We start from the raw sequence: 17,389 nt of genomic DNA, 5'->3' as shown, positions 1-17,389 counted from the left end.
GTTCTAAAATATAATTTATGGTTGGCGAGGCAACCGCCCTCTGCTCGTATTAAATCCCCGTGAAATATTCATGGCTTATTGCACCTGCGCACCACAGTTTAATTGTATGAATCATTTCACACACACACGTGTATAATTTTTCAATTTCTTGCTGAATGTCCGAAGTCCCACTTTGGGGGAATGACTAACGTTTATTTGATTACTATCTCTAGAAAGGGGTAATACAAGTTTCAAGTTCTGTTTCTTATCTGTTTGTGAGTCTATCACTACTTTGCCATGTGGTTTTTGTTTGTTGACTAGTACAATCAGGATTTTATTATTTATTTTAAATAAAAAATTGTTTTTTGCTTAGATTGGAATCTGGTGGTGCTCAAGGTGGTGGTCAAGCTGGTGGTCCATTTGATAGAAATCTGTCATCTATTGATATGAACAGTACTATAACTACGATAAATCTAATACGGCCATAATACTTATGCGAAGCTTTATTATTTTGTACTACAATATTAACAAACAGACATACGGCTCATTTGATGTTAATTACAGTAGTTTTAATACACTCTCTTTAAAGCATTATACATAAACAAATAAGAAGCAAAAATCCACGATAGGTAGTTTTCTGATATTTTTGTTTTTTATACTATAATGCGAGTATTAACTAAAAGGAGTGCATTTTGTATGGTAAATAAAAAATAAAAGTAAGTGTTTAAATAAATATAGACTAGTGTCACTCGGAATGAAGTAAGGATGTTCTAATGATACTCCATACATCAAAATTTGTTTAGGCATTTAGAAGTTAACTAATGAATCAATTAAAAAAAAATTATATCTATAAATAGTTATGTCAGCGAGTAACATGGGCTCTTCTTTTAAAAGTTTCCTCTTGTCGGTGCAACTAATTCATGCATCTTCTTACGGCCAGCTCTATCCCGGGCCATATCCTTGACCTCCCTATACAACATGACACCTAGTGTTTCTTTTATCTGTCGCATGTAGTTATTCTTCGGTCTTCCTCTTTTGCCCTCTATTTTTCACTCTATTATGCTCTTTAGAAAACCGTCATGTCATATAAGATGGTCCAGCATTTTGCCTCTTCTATTCTCTATGGACTATATTAGTTTATTAAAAAAACTTGTGCAAAGCTGGGGCCATTCGTTAGTGTAAATATATACATACATACAGGAAAACTACTGTTTTGGGCATCATGTAAATATATATCGTAATGTTGGGCGGCGCGGCTGGGCGGGCGGGCAGCGGGCCGGACGGCCGGACGGCCGGGCGGCCGGATGACCGCACCGTTCACGGGCCGCGCGCACTGATTACGCGCGCTTGTCGGATTTATGTTCGTACTTGTAGCCGGTCGACGACAACACGCGGATTCATTAAGTCGACCGGCCCACAGGACATACAGTTTGAATGCTTTGCTCTGTCCGTCTGTACTGTCGGTGCACGGCAAATGTTGTTTACCCAGTGTACGAGGTCTGTCCGGAAAGTTCGTATAAAAGTGTTCTGGAATGCGAGAAAGAGGAGTGGGGAGGCCAGGTAAGCGCAGGACCCCTTCCTTATGTCCCTAACAATGCTTCAGTTCTGGTCTGACCGCCGTGCGGTGCGAACTGGCTTGTCACGCCATCTGTGAAGTTACCTCTTAACGAAACCCCGTCGGCATGGAGCCCGCTTCCGTTGAAGAGCAGCGCGTCGTAATCAAGTTTCTCTCGAAACTCGGCAAGAATGGCCGTGAAATTTTTGCCGATCTCAGAACAGTTTATGGGGATGATGCTGTGAAGGAACCAACCGTCCACAAGTGGCTAAAAAGATTCAGAGAGGGCCGAGAAAGCGTTCAAGATGACCCACGTTCAGGACGTCCTTCCACTTCACATTCCGACGAAAACGTGGAAAGAATTCGAACTTGTGTTAATGGGGACCGTCGTTTAACGGTCAGACAGGTGGCTGAAGAGCTTAATTTGGGCAAAACCGTGGTCCACGAAATTCTAAGAAACGAACTTCAAATGAAAAAAATTTGCGCCAAGATCGTTCCCAAGCTTTTGTCCCCGGATCAAAAATCACGAAGAGTTGCTTGCTGTGAGGACTGTTGTTGGCCCCGTGTGACTTCTTCTTGTTCCCAAAAACCAAATTGGTACTTCGGGGGCGGCATTTGGGGGACATAAATGAGATAAAAAAAGCTACGACGGGGCAGCTGAGAAACCTACAACCAGAGGACTTTCAAGGAGCCTTCTCACAGTGGAAACGGCGTTGGCACAAGTGCATTATGTCACAGGGGGAGTACTTTGAAGGGGATAAAATTGATTTACCTGAATAATTGTAAAATAAAATTTTTAAAAAACTTTTATACGTACTTTCCGGACAAACCTCGTATATTGTGACTGCATGATGAAATCTATATTATTAGTGTACTTATAAAATAGTATTCCAACTTTCTAACTGACATAATAAAACTGTATTTAGACAATGTCTGTTCATTGAAGGCATTTAAGAAAATTGGTATCAGGGATCTTAACAGCAAGTGAAGCCAAAACAGTAACTTTTGTTTGATTATAAGTTTGTTCCAGTATTTTGCAAAAACATCATAACATCGAGTTAAATGTATTTTTTTTCTAGTTATGTTCTCTCACTGTGGTCATTTCTTGTGATTGTTTGTATCTATAATAAGTTAATTATTTTAATCTTGTAGAGGAAATGATAAAGAGTATCTATCTATCTATGTTCCTATAGTCTAACTTAAAATCCCATGTATATTTTATCTTGATACGCCATCTATAAGTTACCTATTTTTAAAATCTATACGTACAAAATTGAAGGCAAAAAATCGTTCCTACTAATATCCTATTAATACAATAAATACATAGGTTTGTAATGGTGAATGGATGGATGAATGGATGGATGGATGGATAGATGTTTGTTATTATTTTACGCAAAAACTACTGAACGGATTTTTTTTCCCTTCAAGCCGAAACACAACTGCTTTACGATTGAAACACGAATGGGACAGAGGTACCCAAGCAATCGACAATTTTTTGTACAAAGTCTCCCTCTGGTAAAATGGGTTTGAAGGATATTTGGTAGACGGATAGGTTATATCCTATCTAAATACACTAAATAATTACTGATTCACGCGGGCAAAGCTGCGGGATGCAACTAGTTATGAATATGACAGTGTGTTTGTTTATTTATTACCTTGTCGTATCGGTCTACCAGTTGTCATGAAACATACCGAGTACTTTTATCTATGTCACGTAGACGAAGTTGCATTTTTAGCTACATCAAAAGGAATTTTCTCAATTGTGCGCGTATTATTTATTTATTTAATTTATAAGCAGTCCTAATTAATGAACAATATATAAGATGTACAATGACAATAATATACCTACAGCTTCCTACAATAACATTTAACATTTACAGAAAACACCCACCCACTGAAAAACAGCAATGTAAAACTAACTCAGAACTTTAGTCAAGATATTCCTCAAGGTTGCTAATAACCGATTACTTAATAAATCTATGTCCATAATACTAATTTGTCATTGTACAATTTCATTCATCATTTCAGCCATTATCCGTCCACTGCTGGACTTAGGCCTCCCCCATAGACTGCCATAAGGAGCGTACAAATTACATATCCTTATTTATTTATTTATTACGTCCACTGGGTGAGCCTTACAGTCTTCCAATACGCTCACCTATGAAAGCATGAGTACAATAACATATAAAAAGGAATATTACATAAAAATATTAAGCAAAAAATAATATAAAAAGATTTAACTGAAACAAAAAACATCTGAACACAAATACTCTGTGGTCACTCGACGAAACTCTAGCAAGTTGGAGGCAAATACATCCAATTGCGGATACTGGCTCAAAATATCATTGAGTAGTTTCAATGCAAGAGATAGGGGATTATTATTATTATGTGATATTACCGCCAGTTCATAATGGTTTTAAGGGCTTCAAAGTAACAGAGGGAGACTTTGTACAAAAGTCGATTGCTTGGGTACCTCTGTCCCATTTGTGTTTCAACCGTGAAGCAGTTGTGTTTGCATGGCTGTGTTTCGGTTTGAAGGGTGGGATATGGCGTGAATTTACTGGGTACAGAGGAATAACATCTGAATCCTCAGGAGTGGCAACGCATGGGGTGTATCATGGGCGAAACAGTATACTCTGTTATATCCATGGTACTGCTCATGTCTATAGGCGACGGTTAGCACTTTCCATCAGGTGGGCCGTCAGCTTATTTGCCATTCTAAGTTGTATAAAAAAAAAGTAATGTAATGTTAAAAGCAATTGTTTACCGAATGACTTTATTAATATATTTTTCATATTGTAAGTACTAGTATACTTTGCCATTCATTGTTCTATATTTATTTTGGAATATTGTGAGTTTTAATGCCACAATCCTATTTATTAAAGATGAATGCGTCGTACATCCGTCGCCTTTGGGAGGCAAATCTGCAAATCTGCGGAGGCGCGGATCTTTGCGGATTATCTGCGCCAAACTCGGTAGCAACAAGTTTGCCCTTAACCGTTTGTATTATTATAACATCCAGGATTGGTGAAGATATATCTTTAACTAGAATTCATTCATAATCCTAACTAATATTATAAATGTAAAAGGCAGTTTGTTTATTATTTTTTAGTGTCTTAACGGTTTTACCAAAAATGATAAAATTTCATATACACGTATATAGTAGGTATGGGATGGAAAATTATGTAGGCTACTTTTTATCCTAGTCAGTGAAAGTGAAGTCACGCGGGCGAAGCCGTAGGTAAAAGCTAGTTCAATTGTAATAAGGATCGACCCTAAAGCTCTAATTTCTATCTCTAATATCATAATGTTTGCCTTTTGCATAAAAATATACCAACCTTATAATACTAGGGTTGGTATACCAACTTTATATTAATTTACTAATGAACGACGACTCCAAAGTCTCGCCGTTTTGGAGATTAGAAACTAAATTAATACATAATAATGAACATGACTTTAAGATGAGGAATCAGTCTGTTCAATTTTGAAATCAAACCTTTAATTGTTTAGAACCAGATCTCCAAAAACTCCGTTTCTGGACTATTAATATTGTATAATAGATTTTATATAATTAATAGTGTTCCATAAAGAAACAGACTTCAATTATGACTAACTGATTCATCAGTCATTGATTTTAATACTAAACCGATTTTGTAAAAAATTCTAGATGTTCATGTCTGTCTGTAAGTATATTGTTTTAGATAAAAGAAGTTTCCAAAATGGTTTACAACTGACGGAGTTACGAAGTAACAAACATAAAAAAAAAATACAACTGAATTGAGAATTTCCATCTTATTGAAATAGGTTGAAAACTTATTGCCTTACAAAACATTGTCTGGGCATTCATCTTTTCATAGTTTACGTATCAGATCTTTCTTACGTGTTTAATTATAATACAAATACGGATCAAAAAAAAATAGTCACTGTAACTAACTAGAGAAAATACATATTGCGTACTCAACAATAAATTTAAATATATCAATGTAAAATGGCGGCCTTGTCTAAAAGCAATATTTTCAAGGTAACCTTTTCATAATTCCGGGATGATAAAAATAGTAACGTATTCAGGTACATTGTACTCGTACGTACGTGATCGTACGTTGGCTCTTATTGTTAAATGTATACATTTTTCCATAATACTCAGTATTGAGAAGTACAATAGCGTGGTAGCTATCGGGTGTACTCATAGATTCTCTACGAGTATGTGAATCTTTTTTCTTTTTGTGTTCAGCACGATAGGCATGGTGTTTTATTCTAATGTCTGCAAAAAACATTCTTTCAATTAGACGGTTTTTTATGTTAAACGATTATAATTTGATTTTTTTTATTTTTTTTTATACAACTTAGAATGGCAAACAAGCTGACGGCCCACCTTATGGAAAGTGGTAACCGTCGCCTATAGACATGAGCAATACCATGGACATAACAGAGTATACTGTTTCGCCCGTGATACCACCCATGCGTTGCCATTCCTGAGGACTCAGATGTTATTTCTCTGTACCCAGTAAATTCACGCCACATCCCACTCTTCAAACCGAAACACAGCCATGCAAACACAACTGCTTCACGGTTGAAACACGAATGAATTTAATTAAAAGTAATCACCACAATTTTAAACTAAATTGATAAATACGAGTATTTTAGTAAATAAAAGGAAAGAAGGAGTAATATACTTCCCATATCGGTCGTATAATAATTTATTACGTTTTAGTTTGGATTTATGTTTAAATAAAATACTGATTGTACATAAGTTAGGTACTGTTTACTTACAAATTCTTTTTTGGCACATATTTATATTTTTGATTAGAAATGGCAAAGTTTCTTGTAAAAACAGTGAAATGCTAAAATGAATCAAATTGGTTAATTTTACTTAGGTACGTATCAGGTATTATTAAGTAGATACCTACGTATATGCAGTAGCAAAGTAAATCGGAAATAGTACTCCCTCGCGTAATATTCTTCGATCGTACCTATATAACTGTTCATCGAAGCAAAACGGTTCGTTATGGTCGCCGCGGCGCGGGTCCCGCTTTCGCACCGCTCCGGGTTGAATGAATTCTCACGATCCGGTTTTTTACAGGCTGTCAGGTAACGGAGGGGAGTGCGCGGGGTGCGCGGAACGCGTTTCTCAACGGACACGTTTTATTTAGTGGCTCGTACGAAACGTTGCAATATGGCTGCGTCGTTTGCAGATATAGTGAAGTGTTTAGACAAACCACTGTTAATAAATTTAGTTAAAGAGAGACCATGCTTATGGGACTATACGATGGATAGTTATAAAGATAAAAACTTAAAGCTAACCGCTTGGAGAGAAATATGCACCGTACTCTACGACAGGTTTGATCAAATGACGGACGGTGAACAATTGGAATTCAGTAAGTCGTGTTGTGTTTGTTTAAGTACTAAAGTTTACTATAAATGAACATAAATAAAAATAATAATATAAATAATAATAAAGAGAAAATATCTCGACCTGGCTCACGAGGTGACCGAAATGTGGGGGTGACATCCACCGAAATCATTCCAATCGTTATGTCGGTAAACGGTCTTATCCCAACCAGTCTGGAACAACATCTCAGACGGTTGGGATTCCGAGGCGGCTCACTCCCGGGAAAGATGCAGAAAGCGGTGCTCTTAGATTCTGCCCGCATTGTACGCCGGTTTCTCGCCTTGGGGCCCTGAACCCCGGTCGACTGTGCTTCTGCCGGGGGTTAGTTTGCCATCTCCTCTCCTTAAGAGGGGAGATGTGAATTTTCTAGAAATTTAAATAATAATAAATTAAATACTTAATATAAACTTGTTATCACTTTTCATAAATCAATTTATTTTGAATTATATTTTAGTTCCATAAAAATTGGTCGTTTGTAACAAGAACTATTATGATTGTAGGTAAAATTGTTACAAGAAAATGGTCGCAAACCAGAGATGCTTGGCTGAAGACATTACACGAAACTACGAAGCGACCCTCTTCTAGACCTTATATTTATCACAAACAATTGTTGTTTCTAAAGAAAGTAGTTCACGTAAAGGAAGATGATGAGGATGTTAGTGAAATGCACAAATCCGAACAACGAGAATCAGACGGGGAGAGCCAAAATGAAGAAGCTGGGAGTGAAGGACCAAACGAGAGTATACCGAGAAAGTACGGTAAATCAACGATCCGCAATTTAAAACGGATCCGAAGAATTGAAGTTAAAAAGCACGGATCGAAACACTTATTAGAAAATAAAAATATGTATCAAGGTGTGAAATATGCACGAAGAAATGACGACAGAGTACGTTACAAATCGAATCATGTCGATGATGTAAACGAACATGAAATTCGCCATTTAAACTTTTTTAAAAGCCTCCTGCCGTCGTTGGCGTTTCTAGACGACGATCAAACGTTACAATTCCAAAGTGGCGTTCTAAATCTTTTGCAAAATATCAAAAGAACAAAGAATATGGTCACGAATGCCGCATCGCAAGTGCACCACTCTTCGAGCTACGGTCATGCTACGCCGTCTCCGCATATCCGGAAATCTAGTTCTTATCTAACGGAATCATTATCACGTGACTCGATGCAAAGCTATGACTCCGAAGTCTCGGAAGCCAATTCAGATCCGATTTTTATGCCCAAAAGCGAAATAGAATAGATTTGCCTAGTCATAATAAGCTTTGCCGGTTTAGATTTTATTTTAATTTCATATTACTAGCTTTTACCTGCGACTTCGTCTGCGTGACCGAGATAAAAAGCAGTCTAGCTTTCAATTCAAAATTCAAGTCAAAGCTTTCTGTATTCCATATAGTATGTGTATATCAATTTTATATTTCATAGTGATTGGTTAAGCTGTTAAGGTATTATAAGGTAACAAACAAACTCACTTTCACATTTATAATATTATTAAGGGTTAAATTTATCGTTTTATAAGCGTTATTAAATTATATTCCAAAAAAAGACTTCATTTGCGTTGCCACAAAAGAAGTTATTTAAATTTAAAAATTAACCTTCTGGACCGATTTTGGTAAAATGTCTACGGGACCAATCTATAAGTTTATTTTTTTAAATAAAAAATATTTTTTTAAATCAGATTACAACTGACGGAATTATCAGGTAACAAACATAAGAAAATACAACCGAATTGAGAACCTCATTTTTTTGAAGTCGGTTAATAAAATCACATATTTTTACTGTACGTACATTTTTACTGTATTGTTGGCTAGTTTTACATAAAATTGTTAGATTATTATGTATATAATTATAATTTTTACTATATAATGATACCTTTTCTGTTACCTATATTTCGAGACATCCGTTTCCTAAATTGAACAAAATGTGATCGAACCCAGTACCTCATTTACACAAATCGATATGTCCACCATTGCGCCACGGAGGTTGTTATTAATAGTTACGTTAATAACGTTTAGTTGAACTTGAATTTTCATTAGAATTTTGATATTAATTCATGTAAATTTATGTAAGTTTTCGAGTGGAAGGGGGGGGGGGGAGGAAAAATACATTATAATGTCATTAATATTCAAACATAAGACTTAGGGCGGTGAGAAGGGGAACAAAGCATATCAGCACACCAGCGGGTGAGAGAAGGGAACCTCGAACAAAACCCTACTCAACGAACACTAAGACCTTACGTCGTGCAAATACATACATACATACATTCGCACGAAGGAGTGCACGTAATCATTGCTGGAGTGAACTTCTAGAGTGTAGTCTTTAGAGATGAAAATCTATCTTTTGGAATAAGCTCGCGGGTCCAATGAGAGATAATAGGAGAGGATGAAATCTTTTAATGGATCAAATTTTTTTTTATTGGTGAAAATGGTATGGTAACCCCGCCTGCGCTGACGGGATACGCTGGCGGAGCACCAGTGAAGGGTGATAGATGAGAATGAAAACAGGCCAGTTAGCCCATCATGATGAATTCATCAGGAATTAACCATGATAGTTTCCAGGGCGAACCGCAAGGAGGTCGACCTAGTTGGATATATTGCTAGCAATGGGATTCTCAGTCTCCATTACTAACAATCCCTTTCCTCCCCAAAATGGAATTGTAGTCCTACGTACGCTATCGGAACACGCTAGGAGAGCACCAGTGAGAGATGGTAGGTGAGGATGGACGCAGATATGTTTGGCCATCATAGCAAATTCAATAAGAATTAACTACGATAATTTTCACAGAGACCTATGTGGAGGTTGACCTGATAGGGTAATATTGCTAGTTATGAGTCTGTTAGACCCCATTACCAACAAGTTAGTCCATCGTGGTGATTTTACTGGACGTTAACCATGGGGGCTTGCGTAGAGGCTCAGAGGTGTTCCAGGACAAATTCCCCTTGGTATTTTGAAGTTGATGGTGTATTATAGATCTACCGTGTAAGCGTTTTTCATGTTTGCTCGTGCCGTCGCTATCCATTAGGTGGCGTTAATCCGAGCGCGAAGTCATCGACAAATAAACAAATATATTTATGTGTATGATATTTATATTTTATATAATACTGTGACGTAATATCCTTTTTTTATACAACTTAGAATGGCAAACAAGTTGACTGCCCAACTGATGGAAAGTGGTAACTGTCGCCTATAGACATGAGCCGTACCATGGACATAACAGAGTATACTGTTTCGCCCATGATACCCCCCATGCGTTGCCATTCCTGAGGACTCAGGTGTTATTCTTCTGTACCCTGTAAATTCACGCCATAATATCCCACCCTTCAAAGCGAAACACAGTCATGCAGACAACTGTTTTACGGTTGAAACACGAATGGGACAGAGGTACCCAAGCAATCGACTTTTGAACAAAGTCTCCTTCTGGTATTTTTTTTTTTTTTTTTTTTTATACCACTGAGGTGGCAAACAAGCATACGGCCCACCTGATGGTAAGCGGTTACCGTAGCCTATGAACGCCTGCAATACCAGAGATATTACGCGCGCGTTGCCGACCCTGAAGAAACCTCTTTACCCCCCTTTTGAAGAACCCCATGCTGTAGTCTCTCGGGAAAACCTCGGCAGGGAGCTCATTCCATAACCTGAGTGTTCGTGGGAGAAAGCATCTCTGAAACCGCGTTGTACGCGACCATTTAGGCTGTAAGGTATGAGGGTGAACTCCCTGCCGATGGCGAGCCGTACGATGATAGAAAGTGGCCGTAGGCATCATATTGAATAATTCCTCTGAGCACAATCCGTTGTATAAGCGGTAGAACACGCAGAGTGAGGCAAAATCTCTCCTAAGACTTAAGGGTTCGATACCGCTTGCAAGCATGGGATCATCGACAATTCTCATAGCTCGTCGTTGCACTGAGTCGAAGGGTTCAAGCTGGTATCTAGGTGCTCCCGCACATAAGTGACAGCAATACTCCATATGGGGCCGGATTTGCGATTTGTAAAGCATTAATCGCTGATCCGGCGTGAAGTAATGCTTCGCTCTATTGAGCACACCGAGTTTTTTGGATGCCAGCTTCACCTTATCTTCGAGGTGGCCACGGAACTGTGGTATATAAAATATGTAATAATGAAGACACCCGTGGGGCTAGCGTGGCAACAATGAACCCGTGGCCGGCATTACTACGTTAATTATGATGAATGTAAAAAGTTTATGAAAGTCGAACTCCCTTCATGCCGTGCGACAGATAGGTACGGTGTTGGCCCCCAAAATAACTTTCCATTCAAACTCCTATTTGATTGACGGTTAATAAATCGTGAAAGTAATTATTGACTTTAATTATCGAAATCGTAGAACTGTATGTAAGCTCCTTACTTCGATTCGTGAAAATTATGAAGCCCATAACGTCTTGTAAAGAGTTCGGTGAATTAATTAAATATCAAGAAAGACCAACAAATTGTCAATAGAATGTCCGCGGAGGGCAAAGTCCATGTTATGCTAGCTGGAGACTCTACGGATTCATGTCTATTTTGACCAATAGATGAATGGTTTTTAGCGACTGTCAGTAAATAAAGTTTGTCTATGGTACAGGGTTTCCAGATGGAAGCGCAGCCTAAACCTCTAAATATTCAAATTAATTTTCGGTATCTTTATTGAACACTTATTCTGTACATCGGAGATCTTAGCATACAAGGAAGATGGATTATAGAATTTAGAAACTTGGTGTTCTTTTTTAATTTTATAGGCGATTTTTAGTCTATAGGCGACGGTTACGGTTCCATCAGGTGAGCCATCAGCTTGTTTGCCGTTCTAAGTTGTATAAACAAAAAAATATTTATAATGTAATTTATAAATTTAATTATAATGGTATTGCTATATATTGCCAGGGTGCCAGTGTAAGATGATGGGAGAGGATGCAGACAGATCAGTTTTTTATTAGTGATTATAGGCGGGGCATCAGTGATGGATGATAGATGGGGATCAAAGTAGGTCAGTTAGCCTATCATGATGAATTCCTCAAGAATTAACCAAGATGGTTTCCAGGGGGAACCACGTGGAGGTTAACCTGACAGGGTACACTGTTAGCAATGGGGATCTTAGACCCTGTTAGGTACTAAAAGTCCTTTTTCCCTCAAAATCGCGTATTAAGAGTTGCTTGTATGTATACGTAGCAGTATTTTGGCGGACAAAAAGTACGCTAAGGATGACCCTCGTATGTGTCGTCTCGAAGGGATAATTCAAATGCGGTTGTTATTTAAGGATTTTTGGGGGAGCGCCGGCTCGTGGGCACTTGATGACACGAGTGCTATTATCGTGCGGAAACAATTTGTGCCGGTACGGAGACTGCGATCATATTCTTTATTTTTACCAACTCCAAAAAATAAGAGATTGCTCCGTTCGATTATATTTTTAATCGACTTAAAAAGAGTACTTTCAGGGGAGTAAAATATTTTTTAATGTCTTTCAAAAATAGATTCTTAATTTGTTTCTTTTTTTTGTGGCCATGATCACATAACGTCTTTTATATTTGTACAAGCGACCTGTCTCGGTTTCGTACGAGTACAAATTGTAAAGACTTAAAAAGAAACAATTTAAATGTCAATGAAACTGTATCAAAATCCGTTCCATGGTTCAGTAGTAGACGGTGAAGCAGCGACTTCGTATTATACTATTTTATCCAGAGGGAGACTTGGTACAAAAGTCGTTTGTTTGGGCACCTCTGTCCCATTCGTGTTTCTATTGTGAAGCAGTTGTGTTTGCATAGCTGTGGGATATGGCAATGAATTTACAGGGTACAAAGGAATAACACCTGAGTCCTCAAGAATGTCAATGCATGGGGGGTATTATAGGCGAAACAGTATACTGTTATGTCCATGGTACTGCTCATGTCTATAGGCAACGGTTACCACTTTCCATCAGGGCCGTCAGCTTGTTTGCCATTCCAAGTTGCATAAAGAAAAATTTAGAAATGACTTATAAATAAAAATTGCAAATAAAACTTGAATGTCCAACGTTGTTTACGAGTATAAATTGTGCTTTCAATTTTTTTTGTTATTTTGTTCCCAGTTATTTAATTGGTTAATTTCACCACTCCATCAGAAACCTCTCAAATATTAATTCATTACATTTTTTATATTTTGAAGGCTCTCGGTAATGTTTGTGAATATAAAAGCCCGTAACTTTTATTACTTGAGAAATCTCACAATAATAAGTGCTCATAAACGAAAAACTTACGGTTTTATTTAACTAAAAGCTTCGACCTAATTTTCGTAAATACTTGCAGGCAGTGTTTAAAGGCGTGGTTTGTGAGGTGGCGGTACTTAGATATAGATGGATAGATACATTGATACACGGGTTGTTTATTTGTATATAAGTAATCACATGAAAAGGAAACATCATTATGGGTACCATCATTTTAGAGGTAAGCAAGTTGAAATGACAATGAGCAGGCTGTTAGTTCAAACTGATAACCGAAGCGGAAGTAAAGTGTCCATCTAGGTAAACACAGTGTAGGGCGACTTCCTGTTAGATTGTGGCATGAGTTCCAATATGTTGCAATGCTATGATGAATCGAAAGAACATTTATATCTCGTAGTCGATTAAAGTTTAAGCTTTAAGTATCATAATATTTTTAAGGCATTCTTGAAAAAAAATTGTTTTTAACTATTTATAGCGTACATCGGTTATGATGCGTGATTTGGTAAATACTTTTTTACATTTTAATGTAATAATTTATAATGAATGCACTATAAATTCTTCATTGATGGATTTATCAAAGTTTAACAGCCATTATTAGGAACGATGTGGCGGTAATGTCCACCTTTCAATGTGAAACGAACCGAATGAGGCCGAACTTTCGTTGAAGAAATCAAAACTTTGGCATTAGCCCGGTAAACGTGACCTTTTTGTATTGTTATTGTCATTATGTACCTATACGTACCGGCGCCGCGGTAAATGTCTGTCACGTGACGCGCCGCCATGTTGCCTCCCGCGGGCGCCATTAGCGTGACGTCACTGGGTTAATGCCGCGAAAAGTTCAGTGATTTCCCGCTGATCGTGTGTTGTTCTGTAACTTTTATTATTGGAAATGTATACACTTTTACTTTGGCTACTTATGTCATTAATCTATATTTGTGACAGATACTAGTTTTTCCACTTTTAGACTGGTAGTTAAGGGAATAATTTCTAAATAAGGAACCATAAAATAAAATATTTTCTTTAAACGTTATTTGACCAGATGTGGCATCGTGTGATAAACTACTGGCTTCTGATTTTACAGCAGTAGATTTTTTTCAATCAACTGCTCTGAGGAATTGCTCGAAATGACCCACTGCCATCTTTTATCGTCGCACCACTCGACATCGACAGGGAATACAATCTCACATGCTAGAACCTATATGGTCGCGTACAGTGCGATTTCAGAAGAGTTTCTTTCTGCGAACGCTCGGTCATAGAATAAGCTTCTTGTCAAGGTTTTTCCTAGAAATTGCGGTATGGGGTTCTTCAAAAAGAGTGTATTAAAGTTCCTTCAAGGTCGGCAATACTCACGTGACACCTCTAGTGTTGCAGGCGTCCATAGGCTACAATAACCATTTATTGTCATCACAGGTTGCGTGTTTACTTGCCACTTTTACGGTATATAAAAAAATTAAATTCCAAAAATCTAACTCGGAATCTCATATTGTTGAGGAATATCTATAATTTTTTTTTTGACATATTACACAGATTGAGCTAGCCCCAAAGTAAGTTCGAGACTTGTGTTATGGGATGCTAACTCAACGATACTATATTTATAATAGATACATACATATATAGATAAACATCCAAGACTCAGGACAATCAGGAAAAGATCGTTTTCCATCATGACCTGGCCGGGGATCGAACCCGGGGATTACATTACAAAAGAATAATAACTACCTATATAATATGTAAATTATTATTTTTTATTTTGTTTCTTTTATAATTTTAACTATTACACTGCGAGCGAAATAAACACTTAAAGATTATTACAAATACATACATACATACATACATACATATCTGTCACGCCTGTCTCCCATTAGGGTAGGCAGAAACAATGGAACGCCAAATGCTTCGATTCAAACAAACCTCTTTCGCTTCTTCCACATTCATCAATCTTGTCATACACGCTCGTCGGTTACGGGTACTTTTAATTTGGCCCTTCTTCAGCACGTCGCCTATTTGGTCGACATACGTATTACCAATATAACTACAAATATAAAAATTATCACGAAATTTCGTATAAATGCAGATAAACACAGAAGAGAAATAAAGATTTTGTTGCAAACGATGTTTTGAAAAAAGCGAAATTTATTATTATTGTCGTAAGTAATATTTGACGGCTTAATGTCATTGTGTACTTAAACTCCACCTGGCACCGCTTTTTTTATATATTTTTTTTCACAAATCCGAAAAGCTTTTACCGTTACATATAAAGCTGCTTATAGCATATTGTATCGCGATTTCCTTATTTCCTTCCAAACTTGATTTCCTGGTGCAACTGGAGAAATGTGGAGGGAAGGAAATGGAAGGAAACGGAATTGGAATGATAAATAGAAGGGTCTTGGGGAGAAAGGTCGTTTATGATGTGAGAGATCGTGTGCCAGATGGAGAAGTTAAGAGTCTCCGGATCTAATATAAAAGAAGGTTGATTGGAAAGCGGGTAAAGCAAGAGGCGGATTGAGGCTTTAGCGCTTTTTAGTTCTCTCTGGTCAGTTCTCAAAATACACCAATACCAGAGGGAGACTTTGTACAAAAGTAGATTGCTTGGGTACCTCTGTCCCATTCGTGTTTCAACCGTGAAGCAGTTGTGTTTGCATGGCTGTGTTTCGGTTTGAAGGGTGGGATATGGCGTGAATTTACTGAGTACAGAGGAATAACACCTGAGTCCTCAGGAATGGCAACGCATGGGGGGTATCATGGGCGAAACAGCATACTCTGTTATGTCCATGGTATTGCTCATGTCTATAGGCGACGGTTATCACTTTCCATCAGGCGGGCCGTCAGCTTGTTTGCCATTCTATGTTGTATAAAAATAAACAAATGTTTCTGTTTTGTTAATATCTGTTGGAGGAAGTTAGCAATTTTCACCATCGTCAGTTTGTTTGCAATTTTTAGTAGTTAAACAGAAATTGGTCGTGAGGTTGTTCATTATTTGGGATTTAAGCAAACAAGTTCATCATCATCATAACAGCCTTTAACTGTCCACTGCTGCACATAAGTCTCCCCCTTGGGGGGTTTTGCCAGTAGTTGCTAAGCTTGGCAGGCGGGTTGGCAACCGCAGTTAGGCTTTAGAGATGTTTTAAGAGGGATTCTGCTGCCCATCTCTCGCCTTCCCTTAGTTGTTTCTTACGATACCCACAAGAAAGGAAGGGGTGGCAAACAAACAAGTTACAAAAGGAAAAAGAGGATAACACTTACAATAATAATTTGATTACTTATTGTAAATATATGCATATGTTTCTTAACTTAGTCTATTATGTTGTTATTTCCTGCAAAAATAAAATGACTGTTGTTCAGCCCCTAAAAGTTGACGACACGCGGTACAGATTTTCTCACGTTTATACAGCGTTTGTTTTGCAAACGCAATTTGGGCGCGGTATAATGGTACCGACAGGAGCCATTATGGATAGTGACGTCACAGGAATCTAAAGGAGTCATCCGCCGCAGCTATATCCCTATAGGTAGATCTTTGATGTTACCGATTATGTAACGCGTATGTGATCTATATACATACTATTTCTCAAGCCCTATTGTTATTTTTTTAAGTAGTTAACTCGCTGGTTAACAATTAGTTAGTCATTCATATGTCTTGACGACATTTGTTACTGACACTAGTATGACATGATAGTATTCCAGTCAGTGAAAGGAAGAGGATTTCGTATTTTTTTTTCTAAGTATCGCAAAATCTTTACTTATTCAGAACAGAGTTTGATAATTCGTTTTACATTTATCAGGATTTACTTGCATATTGGTTTCATATTAGTTTTAATGGAATTTTGTTTTTGGAACCATAATCCAATTTATTGCGGAGTAAAATGTACATACGTACATGCAGATATGCCATTTTGTTTCAACCGTTGACTGGTAACTGTTGAATATAGACCTATAAGGGTGGTTTTGCCAATAGTTGCCATTCTTGGTAGGCGGGTTGGCAATCGCAGTTTGGCTTTTGGTGATATTTTAAAAGAAATGCTACTGCCCATTCCTCGCCCTCCTTTAGTTGCTTCTTACGACATCCACGGGAAAGGAAAGAGTTAGTACCCATCCCTTTCTTTCCCGTGCTTCTATGCCAGGACCTACAAAGATATGCCATACCGCGCCCTGAATTAGAATATTTTAAATCAGTTTCATTGGTGGAACCGATGTGTATTCTATCTTATTATAATATTTATTAAACTGCACTTCTAACAGAAAATTGTTTTGTGTTCTGCGAGTATTGTATATAAGAAGA

At 37.6% G+C, this 17,389-nt stretch overlaps 2 protein-coding genes across 2 annotated transcripts in view; both read left to right on the top strand.

Annotated features, from left to right (window-relative positions):
* Positions 1-17,389, top strand: part of LOC113511504 (dystrophin-like) — a 375,962-nt gene that overhangs the window by 30,502 nt on the left and 328,071 nt on the right. The gene's annotated exons all lie outside the window — the stretch shown is intronic.
* On the top strand, positions 1,315-8,903 carry LOC116413799 (uncharacterized). Its single transcript, XM_031914641.2, has 2 exons — positions 1,315-6,909; positions 7,424-8,903. Exons 1-2 carry the CDS (start codon positions 6,708-6,710, stop codon positions 8,167-8,169), a joined length of 948 nt encoding a protein of 315 aa, XP_031770501.2. The 5' UTR covers positions 1,315-6,707; the 3' UTR covers positions 8,170-8,903.

Source organism: Galleria mellonella, unplaced genomic scaffold, assembly GCF_026898425.1.
Source record: "Galleria mellonella isolate WM207_F2 unplaced genomic scaffold, CSIRO_AGI_GalMel_v1 utg571, whole genome shotgun sequence".
Taxonomy (NCBI): domain Eukaryota; kingdom Metazoa; phylum Arthropoda; class Insecta; order Lepidoptera; family Pyralidae; genus Galleria; species Galleria mellonella.
This window is presented reverse-complemented; position numbering and strand designations above follow the sequence as displayed.

Coding starts and splice junctions, on each gene's coding strand:
- LOC116413799 (XM_031914641.2), top strand. CDS start 6,708: ATGGCTGCGTCGTTTGCAGATATAGTGAAGTGTTTAGACAAACCACTG. Junction 6,910..7,423: donor CGGTGAACAATTGGAATTCA/GTAAGTCGTGTT, acceptor TTATGATTGTAG/GTAAAATTGTTACAAGAAAA.